The sequence below is a fragment of the Ictalurus furcatus genome, chromosome 2 (genome assembly GCF_023375685.1).
Source record: "Ictalurus furcatus strain D&B chromosome 2, Billie_1.0, whole genome shotgun sequence".
Classification (NCBI taxonomy): Eukaryota; Metazoa; Chordata; class Actinopteri; order Siluriformes; family Ictaluridae; genus Ictalurus; species Ictalurus furcatus.
Window position 1 is genome coordinate 21958230 of NC_071256.1, and position 12081 is coordinate 21970310.

Below are 12081 nucleotides of genomic sequence, written 5' to 3' on the forward strand. Positions count from 1 at the left end.
CTGGAGCACTTTAAAACTCATCTTTTAATTCCCAAAGGCAAAGATTACACATGGATCTTACTCATAATCTCACTACTGCTTTTGGTATTGAGCTGAAAGTGCTGTCCCGATACTCCAATTCACAAATATGCTTATAGCTTTTGGAGTTTACAGCACAGTATGAATGCATTGCGACTTTGACTAATAAACCTTTACTTTCTTCTATTTTCTGAAATTAAAAAGAGGAAAAATCTTTAATTTTACATCATACAAAAGCAAATGTGGCCCATGCTTAGTGTATAACAATGTCTTGGTTCTGCAAGTGTTTGAAATGCCAAGAAAACTTTGTGTGTGGAGTTGCCATGCCTGCATTATCATTTGTGTTAATTAAGAACATTTCAAATAATGAGTGCAGGTATCAGCCATAAAGTACTGTGCAAAAGGCCCATGTAAAGAAATTCTGTAAAGTGAATGCGCCTTATGTTCTGACTAATTTTACATTTTACTGCTAACCATTATTTCCCTTCTTTATCTGCTTAGCACAGTTTCTCATAAAATTATAATAAGTCATATTTTTATGTTAATGCTTTATTATTGCTGTTGTTTTGTTCCTTTGTTTAGTTATATTACCATTTGTCCCATTCCTACACTATATCTTATTCCTGCTCCAATCTGCGCGCGCGCGCACACACACACACGTGCACACACACACACGCTGTCATAATGTAAAAAGGGATATGCATGTATTGGATATTTGTAAATAAATGTTACAACTGAATCTCTGTTAATTTGAAGTGATGGCATGATGTGTGATGTAACATTGATGAAAAGAACATGAGGGTTAAAAATGAAAGTATAGAAGAAAGAAAAAATCTCTCTCTCTCTCTCTCTCAAGCATTAAATTGTTCACTTAATTAATCAGTTCTCTTGGGTGCACAGTTCCTCTGCACAGCTTGGCTCTCTCAGCTTGACTCTCTTGTCTCTTTGCAAGTCCCAGACAACCTTGGTGATGGTTATATCTGAAAAGTGGCCTTTTATTTAATGTTAATTTCTTTAATGCACAGAATGTTATCTGTTACATTTTTAATGGATTTTTAGGAATCTAAAACTTTATATTTGCCAGTGACACAATATTGCAGAAAACACAAGATGAAAGAGATAATAAAAATAAACGAATGCTTAATACATTGCTAGCTGTCAGGTTTTGCAGACTTGAGGGTCGCTTTTCTTTTTGGACAGCTGCAACATTCATTCACACAAATATAAACACAGTGCATCATTCACCCACCCACACACCTGCTGCCTCCGCCCCCATGTTTCTTCACCAGTTCTGCATCAGGAACCTATAAATAAGTTGTCACAGCAACTGTGCATAGGTAGCAAAGCCCTTATTTTTAAACTCATTAAAACCCCTTACACATTTGCACTCATCTTCAATTAGAGGACAAATTAAATTATGATCTCTGATATATCTCTCATATAATGATCAAAACTTAAAACTCAGCAGATTCATCTGGCTCAGTAATGGTCAGTGTCAGTGGAAGGACAGCGACAAGCACAGTAGGGAACTACTGTGACTTGAGGATTAAATATCCAAATAAGAGCAGATCTGTGAACAGATTTTGCTTCACAGATCTTCATAATTGCAGTTACAGTTGGGTGAAACTATGGTAAGGGTTAAATGCCGTATCATGAATGAGAACAACATTAAATGCCATATATAACAGTACAACAGCAATGCAAAGATTAAATTATTTGGTCAGGAAAATTGCTAATATACACTGATCAGCCATAACATTAAAACCACTGACAGGTGAAGTGAATAACTTTTGATTATCTTCATACAACTGCAAACAAACACTGGAGCGGTTTGCTTGTGGTGAGAAAGCAATCCGGCCAAACGAACCAACCTGTATAATAATGTATTATGGGAACCGCGTTATGTAAAAAAAAATAAATAAATAAATAAAAGTTTGTTTTGCTAATCGCTCACAACATGAATCTTGGTTTAACTTGGATCAAAGACGAGGTAAAATGCCTTATTTAAATTTGATCTGACAAACATATTTCTGAACAACTGTCAGCCACAATAAGCTCACGGAGCTGCTGTCTGTCCGTCTTGATGGATGACCACTATGGGTGGAACCCCAGAACATAAACAGGAACAATCTGACCAGTGAGAGGACCGTTTACTCACTCATGACTTGTATAAAAACATTTTGGTACACTTTGAAATGTTACATTGTGAACGCGAACTGATCCAAGGAGAAAATTGTAACAATTTAAGTCCTCGTTTTGGAACAAAGCACAGATCTACAGTGAGGGGGGAAAAAAGTATTTGATCCCCTGCTGATTTTGTACGTTTGCCCACTGACAAAGAAATGATCAGTCTATAATTTTAATGGTAGGTTTATTTGAACAGTGAGAGACAGAATAACAACAAGAAAATCCAGAAAAACGCATGTCAAAAATGTTATAAACTGATTTGCATTTTAATGAGGGAAATAAGTATTTGACCCCTCTGCAAAACATGACTTAGTACTTGGTGGCAAAACCCTTGTTGGCAATCACAGAGGTCAGACGTTTCTTGTAGTTGGCCACCAGGTTTGCACACATCTCAGGAGGGATTTTGTCCCACTCCTCTTTGCAGATCTTCTCCAAGTCATTAAGGTTTCGAGGTTGACGTTTGGCAACTCGAACCTTCAGCTCCCTCCACAGATTTTCTATGAGATTAAGGTCTGGAGACTGGCTAGGCCACTCCAGGACCTTAATGTGCTTCTTCTTGAGCCACTCCTTTGTTGCCTTGGCCGTGTGTTTTGGGTCATTGTCATGCTGGAATACCCATCCACGACCCATTTTCAATGCCCTGGCTGAGGGAAGGAGGTTCTCACCCAAGATATGACGGTACATGGCCCCGTCCATTGTCCCTTTGATGCGGTGAAGTTGTCCTGTCCCCTTAGCAGAAAAACACCCCCAAAGCATAATGTTTCCACCTCCATGTTTGACGGTGGGGATGGTGTTCTTGGGGTCATAGGCAGCATTCCTCCTCCTCCAAACACGGCGAGTTGAGTTGATGCCAAAGAGCTCCATTTTGGTCTCATCTGACCACAACAGTTTCACCCAGTTGTCCTCTGAATCATTCAGATGTTCATTGGCAAACTTCAGACGGGCATGTATATGTGCTTTCTTGAGCAGGGGGACCTTGCGGGCGCTACAGGATTTCAGTCCTTCACAGCGTAGTGTGTTACCAATTGTTTTCTTGGTGACTATGGTCCCAGCTGCCTTGAGATCATTGACAAGATCCTCCCGTGTAGTTCTGGGCTGATTCCTCACTGTCCTCCTGATCATTGCAACTCCACGAGGTGAGATCTTGCATGGAGCCCCAGGCCGAGGGAGATTGACAGTTCTTTTGTGTTTCTTCCATTTGCGAATAATCGCACCAACTGTTGTCACCTTCTCACCAAGCTGCTTGGCAATGGTCTTGTAGCCCATTCCAGACTTGTGTAGGTCTACAATCTTGTCCCTGACATCCTTGGAGAGCTCTTTGGTCTTGGCCATGGTGGAGAGTTTGGAATCTGATTGATTGATTGCTTCTGTGGACAGGTGTCTTTTATACAGGTAACAAGCTGAGATTAGGAGCACTCCCTTTAAGAGTGTGCTCCTAATCCCAGCTCGTTACCTGTATAAAAGACACCTGGGAGCCAGAAATCTTTCTGATTGAGAGGGGGTCAAATACTTATTTCCCTCATTAAAATGCAAATCAATTTATAACATTTTTGACGTGTTTTTTCTGGATTTTCTTGTTATTCTGTCTCACTGTTCAAATAAATCTACCATTAAAATTATAGACTGATCATTTCTTTGTCAGTGGGCAAACGTACAAAATCAGCAGGGGATCAAATACTTTTTTCCCTCACTGTACAGCTCAGAAAACGGCCTTACATTTTTATCTATCTGGTTCCCACTTTCTGTCCAGTCTATAAAATAGACTGCTTAAGTACAGCCTTATGAAGAAGTTATTATTTAGCAATGTTTAATTTGGAAACCTTGCTTTACATTTTTTGTTTGGCCGATTACTCCCACAATGGAATGTGTTAAGGATGCAGTTAAATGCTGAATTGGTGTCAGTTTTTATTGTTGGACCTTAATAATTGCACATGTGGATGCTTGTTTATGAAGCCTTTTTTTATTATTATTATTATTATTTTTTTATAAAGAACAGTAAAGCACACCTTGTCATACAGTACCGTAACTCACCATAACCAAGACCCTTATGTTTTACCTGCTTAACTTTAATTGTAATAGGTAAAAAGTAAATCAGCCACTATTTATGATTTTAGGATCTTACTTTATAAATAAATGCTGTATATCTCAAATGTCTTTTTCCTTAACTTCTGTAGGTGTGAGGCACAATTATAACACTTTTCTAAAGATCTTTCTAGGACTCTCGGTACCTAGCTTTCTAGGACTCTTATGTCTCCTCTCTGCTATAGCTATCGACTTGTTATATGGTGGAATATACTGCTTCATTTGTCAAGACTACATATACGACAAAGACATGGAACAGATCGCCAAAGAAGAACAGAGGAAGGCCTGGAAACTTCAAGGTTGGTGTTTAATTCATGAGCCGGAATCTTTCTGCTCTCATCACACTTTCTTTCCTTCTCATGCAAAAATTCTAGTAAAAACTTTGCTTTGACTTGGCAGATCAGTTTAAAACATTCAACATCTACAGAACATACACTATATGGCCAAATGTTTGTGGACACCTGACCGTAACACTCGTGTGAGCAATTCCCAAACTGTTGCCACAAAGTTGGAAGCTCACAATTGTCTAGAATGTCTTGAATTTCCCTTCTCTGGAACTTAAGAGGCCCAAACGTGTTCCAGAATGACCATGCCCATGTGCACAAAGCGAGGTCCATGAAGATATGGTTAGCCAAGGATGGTGTCGCAGAGCCCTGAACTCAACCCCACTGAACATCTTTTTGTTGAATGAACTGGAATGCCAACTGCGTGCCAGACCTTCTCACCCAATCAGTGCCTGACCTTACTAATGCTCTAATTGTGACTGAATGAGCATATCTCCACAGCCATGATAAAAAAATCTAGTAGAAAGCCTTCCCAAAAGAGTGGAGGTTATTATAACAGCAAAAGGTGACTAAATCTGGAACGGGATGTTCAAAAAGCACATATGGATTTGATGGTCAGGAAATTAAAAAAATAATTTTACCATATAATACAGACTGTACATCACATGCTTTCAACATATGAATGCACAAAGGTAGATGTGGATTGTAAGCTTGTGTGTTTTCTGTCTCCAGGTATAGGGGAAAAGTATTCAACGTGGGAGCCCACCAAGCGGGAGCTGGAGCTGTTACGTCATAATCCAAAGCGCAGGAAAATTACTTCCAACTGCACCATAGGTAATGACAAGCCTGTTTCTCCATGCTTAATATGGCTTATTTTCTATCACTGAATGGTAAGTGCCCTGCACTGGGACAGAAGGTAGACACTATGTCCTCTGTATGTGGGATAGTATGAAATATGTGAGCTGCATGATTACTAAGGTATTTAACAGGTACAGAAGGACAGTATAATGGTTATGCTATAAACATGAGATTGTATCTCATCAAACATGAAAAGGGAAAATTGTTACTGTTAAACAAAAGAAAATCATACACCGATCAGCCATAACATTAAAACCACCTGCCTAATATTGTGTAGGTCCCCTTTTGCCACCAAAACTCCTCTGACCTGTCGAGGCATGGACTCCACAAGATCTCTGAAGGTGTGCTGTGGTATCTGGCATCAGGACATTAGCAGCAGATAATTTAAGTCCTGTAAGTTGCAAGGTGGGGCCTCCAAGGATTGGACTTGTTTGTCCAGCACATCCCACAGATGCTTGATCAGATTGAGATCTGGGGAATTTGGAGGCCAAGTCAACACCTTGAATTCTTTGTCATGTTCCTCAAACTGTTCCTGAACAATTTTTGCACTGTTACAGGGTGCATTATCCTGCTGAAAGAGGCCACTGCCATTAGAGAATACCGTTGCCATGAAGGGGTGTACTTGGTTTGCAACTGTGTTTATGTACATAGTACATGTCAACGTAACATCTTCATGAATGCCAGGACCCAAGGTTACCCAGCAGAACATTGCCCAGAGCATTACACTTCCTCTGCCAGCTTGTCGTCTTCCCATAGTGCATCTTGTTGCCATGTCTTCCCCAAGTAAGTGATGCACACGTACTCGGTGTCCATGTGATGTAAAAGATGCTCCATGGGCCAGTTCTGATTCTCACATGCCCATTGTAGGTGCTTTCAGTGGTGGACAGGGGTCAGCATGGGCACTCTGACCTTTCTGAAGCCATGCAGCCCCATATGTAGCAAGCTATGATGCACTGTGTGTTGCGAAACCTTTCTATCATAACCAGTATTAACTTTTTCAGCAATTTGTTCTACACTGGCTCTTCTGTGGGATCACACAAGATAGGCTAGCCTTCAATCCCCATATGCATCAGTGAGCCTTGGGCACTCATGACCCTGTTGCTGATTCACTGGTTGGCCTTCTTTGGGCCACTTTTGTTAGGTACTAACCACTGCATACCGGGAACACTCCACAAGACCTGCCATTTAGGAGATGCTCTGACCCAGTCGTCTACCCATCACAATTTGGCCCTAATCAAACTCATGATGCCTGCTTCCAACATATTAACTTGAACAACTGACTGTTCACTTGCTGCACAATATCTCCCACCCCTTGACAGGTGCCATTTTAATGAGATAATCAATATTATTCACTTCACCTGTCAATGGTTTTAATATGGCTGATTGGTGTATGTAGACAATATAATTTATCATAAACTTTAATGTTTGTTTTAATGTATTAATTCCCCTTGTATGTTTTCATGTCACTGATATTTAACTGGGTTTTGCATTTCTGATGTTCTTCATTAAAATATTTCAGCAAATAATTTGAAAGGACAAATCCCAGATAGCTTCTTATTTACTGTATCTTTGGTGATCTGGTAAACCCATTGGACGACACTGTGGCTGAAATCTGGCAAAAGGACAAAAAAAAAAAGGACTTAAAATCAGATTTTGGACAAAATTCATTTTTGTTCATGTAACATACCTTGAGACCTCAGCTTTAAGAAATCTTAAATATATTTCACCACAATGATTAAATGGAAATGTTTTTAACCTTGCTTTGGCTGTTTGCCTGCAAACATGTTGTGTAAGGAGTCAGTTTAAGAAACGTGGCGGTAAAAACAATCAGTGTGCCCACAATAAAACAAATCACAAGAAGCATACACTTTTTGTATAACGACTCTGGAAGTCATGGTTTTCTCTAGGTTTTCAGAGGGCTTAGGTGCTGTCTAGGTTCTGGGGGGTGGAGGTGGTTGGGGGGCTTTGAAATTATTCGAAGGTAATTTAAAGTTATTTTATTTTTTACATGTTTTTTACCATTATCATACCATATCATTTCCTTCACTTACCATATTTGTGAAGGAAAACTGGCAACCCATTGTACTTGCAGTCAAAAGTATATTAATTTCACCAAATATGTTTGCAATTTAATAATATATGTGGACCCGTTAATATTTGTATAACCTTTAATTGATGTTTCAACCTTTTTTGAAGCGTTCAGCGCCTAGCGTGGGTTTTTTTTTTTGTTGTTTTTTGTTTTTTTTCTTTTTCCCAAAAAGACATTGCGTGAACGCAGCCCAATTTTGTTTAGCTACCAAGCCTTGTTAGATACTAACGGTAGTTAGTCGAGGTATATTTATCTAACGTCAACTAACTAGCTTTGCTGGGAAATGTCACTTAATTCAGTACATAAATACCTATGTAAATTAGCGTTTTATTTAATTCTATTATAACATTATATCTTTTTCTATGCTATCTCTGCTATTGCTAGTGCTAAGGCATCCATAAGATACGACAGCTTCTTTTTTTTTTTTTTTTTTTTTGGTCAGCGCACAGAACTCCGTTGTTTTTACATTCAATCTGATATGTCACTTAAATGCCTTTTTCTTTCATTTGGCTTATGGCGCCGCAAAAACACTTGGGCGCTGCGCCTAAGCCTTTCTATGGTTGGGAAAACCCTGGAAGTGTGTCATATCTTGTGAAGGGTCTTTTTTCCCAACACGAGGTGAGTCTGGACTGGACTAAAATTAACAGACAAAAAAAAAAAAACAGTAGGTAATTCAGCCTGTAATATGGAGGACAGGAAAAAAAAAGCATTTACATGGCCGATCGGGACTGTAATAAAGTCAGGTGCTCCTAATAAAGTCATAGAGAGTCACCTCAGGACCTATATAAATTTAATCCCATCCGGATGGGGCTTAAATGCGATTTTCCTACACAGTGAATTTCATGCTTTGATCAAGTTGTTTGATAGCTGTGTGCCCTAGGGAAATAGGCATAAGCCTGATCAGCTCAGTTTGTAATCAGATACCAGCTGTCAAGATGTCCGTCGTGCAGTTGGAATGCAGTCTTGCTGTTCACTTTTTGGTGAAAACCAAATTTTTAAATGCTACAATTTTAGTCTGATTGAGATCCATGCAAAACAGGAAAAGTCTGTAGTTTTGAGGTGTGCGTGTGTGTATAGCAGAAAAGAAATTTGGCCATGTGAAGGTTTTCTTTGGGCTGCCACATGTCCTGAATGCTCATTTACTTAGTGGATTGATAAATTAATAGTAAAAAGTGAAAATAAAGTTAGCCTTAAATTACTGTATATACACTTATTTAGACATTGTCAAGCCTCAATGATAATTTGGCAAAAATGTTTAGGAATTGAGTTTCTATAGACTTATTAGGTGCCTAAAAGTAGAACCTGGGATCTTGTCACCTAATATTTAAATATTATTTAAAAAATATTAAATAGCACTCAAATAGAGAAAGTTGTCTTGGACAGCCCTAAAATACATACACTTACACCCCTGTGTCACTGGCTCATCCTATTTTTATTCCTCTGTCATGTTCCTTCTTTTGTCAGCACTGAAGAATGCAGTTTGACCCAAAAATGCTGCATTCACATGCTTTCTGGCTTTTAGCTGGGACATTGGGAACTAATCAGTATTGTCTTTCTGAAATTCAGAAAATAAATGGCCTTAATCCAAATACAAGGATTTTTATTGCATGCCATACATGGCCATTTGTGAACACCTGACCGTCACATCCATGTGCGCTTGTTGAACATCCATTCCAGATTTAGTTCCCGCTTTGCTCTTATAATAATCTCCACTCTCCTGAGAAGGCTTTTCACTAGATTTTGTAGTGTGACTGTGAGGATTTGCTCATTCAGCCTCAAGAGCTTTTGTGAGGTCAGGTGCTGATGTCGAGGCAGGAGGCCTGGGGTGCAGTCTGCATTCCAGTTCATCCCAAATGTGTTCAGTGGGATTGAGGTCAGGGCTCAGTGCAGGCCACTCAAGTACTTGCCAACTCCAACCTTGTCAAGCCATGTCTTCATGGATCTCACTATGTGCACAGGGGCATTGTCATGCTGTAACATGTTTGGTCCCCTTAGTTCTAGTGAAGGGAAATACAGTCGTGTGCTTCCAACTTTGTGGCAACAGTTTGGGTAAGAACTACATATGAGTGTGATAGTCTGGTGTCCACAAATGTTTGGCCATATAGTATATTTGTTTGTTTGTACCAGTTGAAGCATCGTGGGATAGAAGCCTAAATCTCTCAGGCAGACTGAACACAGCACTGATTCATTCATCATCTCTCTATCACACCCATACCAAGTCAATTTATAGCTTCCTATGGTATGATTAGTAAACCACAGAGATCAAGTGGAGGGGATTAATGTGTGTATGTCTGTGTGTGAGAAAGAATATGTTACATATACCTGGAGTCAAAGTGTGATTAGAGGGTGTGTTGATGCTAATAATTGTTTGTGTGTATGTGTGTGTGAGCAAGAATCATTAAGTCTGCTTTGCTGTGAGTGGAGAGTATATAATGAATGTGGCATCAAAAGAAAACATTTTTCCCTGTATTGCTCTGCGTGGGTCATCTTACTCAATTTGTATTCATGTAGTACTCTATGCTTGTTATTATTGTTCTGTGACTGTTTTGCACACACATTTTCTCCAGGTTTACGTGGCTTGATCAACTTGGGCAACACATGCTTCATGAACTGCATCGTGCAGGCACTCACACACACGCCGCTGCTGCGTGACTTCTTCCTGTCAGATCGGCATAAGTGCGAGATGCAGGCCAATTCTTGCCTGGTGTGCGAGATGTCTCAGCTCTTTCAAGAGGTGAGTCTAATGGATGTTAGAGATGCTGTATTCGGAAATACCTCAAACTTGGAATTGAAATAACCTCTGTTCATTCAAGCTACAAAGTCAGGAAATGTTTGTAAGCAAACTGTGATGAGTGATGTGTATTTACCTCCTCAAAACTGCAAACTATATAGTTAATGTTATAGAGATAAACTAATATTCTGTGTGTTGATTGATCTTAAACAAGTAGCGCTCTCTCTCTCTCTCTTATGTATGTATGTATGTATGTGTATGTATGTATGTGTATATATATATATATATATATATATATATATATATATATATATATATATATATATAAGAGAGAGAGAGTGTTTTTGTTTAGTTTGCCTTGCACCTCCAGGGTTGGGGGGGCTCCCTGCAATATGGAAAATGGATGGATGGACTTTTGTTAGGGACTACGTTCTATACTGTTCATGCTCTCAGCAGCCATGTTAAAATGATATCACTTGATGAACATGGAGTTGAGACCATCCTGAGTAGGAATTTCTAGTTGAGGGGGGCGATTTTTTTATTTTTTTTTTCTTAATCAGAGTTCGGAAGGTATGAGTTAAACCTTCGGTCGAATGCAGCATTAAAGTGTGTGTTGAAGCTGGTCCAGGTCTGGTTGTCCTGGCAAGCACGATTTTATGGGTTTAAATTTTGCCGAACTTTGTATCTGTGTCCCAAAAAAAATCTGTAGATGCTGGAAAAAAAATCAGTCACCAAACCCCAGCCCTCCCTTACACACCATTCTTTGTACAACCCTAATTCTAAAAAAAAAGTTGGGATGCTGTGTAAAATGTAAATAAAAACAGAATGCAATGATTTGCAAATCTCATAAACCCATATTTTATTCACAATAGCACACAAACAACCTGTCACATGTTTAAAGTGAGAAAATGTACCATTTTAAGATAAAAATAAGGTAATTTTGAATTTCATGGCCGCAACACATCTCAAAAAATTTGGGACGGGGCAACGAAAGGCTGGAAAAGTGTTACTAAAAAGAAACAGCTGGAGGAACATTTTACAATTAATTAGGTTAATTGACAACAGGTCAGTAACATGATTGGGTGTAAAAAGAGTATCTTAGAGAGGCAGAGTCTCTCAGAAGTAAAGATGGGATGGAATCTGGATGGAAGCATATGTTGCTCTAAAACCTGTATATACCTTTCAGCATTGATGGTGCCTTTCCAGATGTGCAAGCTGCCCATTCCTTTGGCACTAATGCTCCCCCATACCATCAGAGATGCAGGCTTTTGAACTGAGCGCTGATATAAAGCTGGATGGTCATGAGGGCCCGAAGATCACGGGCATGTAATATTGATTTTCACCCTTGTCCTTTGCGCACAGAGATTTCTCCAGATTCTCTGAGTCTTTTGATGATGATATGTACTGTACATGATGAGAGATTCATAGTCTTCACAGTTTTATGTTCAGGAACATTATTCTGAAATTGTTCCACAAGTTGTAGATGCATTTTTATGCAGATTGGTGAACCTCTGCCCATCTTTACTTCTGAAAGACTCTGTCTCTCTTAGATACTCTTTTTATACCCAATCATATTACTGACCTATTGCCAAGTAACTTCCAGCTTCTTTTTAGTAACACTTTTCCAGCCTTTTGTTGCCCCGTCCCAATTTTGAGTCGTGTTGTGGCCATCAAATTAAAAATTACCTTATTTTTTTCTTAAAATGGTCAATTTCCTCAGTTTAAACATTTGATATGTTTTCAATTTTCTATTGTGAATAACACAGAAAAGTGAGGAGCGATCATTAAGTCCTTTTAAGTCCTGAAATCATTAATGTGGCAACCCTAACATA

General features: G+C 39.1%; 1 protein-coding gene across 2 annotated transcripts in view; it reads left to right on the forward strand.

Moving 5' to 3' along the window:
- The window catches only part of LOC128625159 (ubiquitin carboxyl-terminal hydrolase 22-like), a 58883-nt gene that overhangs the window by 28530 nt on the left and 18272 nt on the right, over positions 1–12081 (forward strand). Inside the window, exons 3-5 of one of the 2 annotated variants that reach the window (XM_053653285.1) lie at positions 4473–4586; positions 5268–5405; positions 10086–10252. In XM_053653285.1, the coding sequence (XP_053509260.1) occupies positions 4473–4586; positions 5268–5405; positions 10086–10252 (419 nt within the window). The remainder of the gene's footprint in view (positions 1–4472; positions 4587–5267; positions 5406–10085; positions 10253–12081) is intronic. The other variant, XM_053653275.1, reaches the window with a different exon arrangement.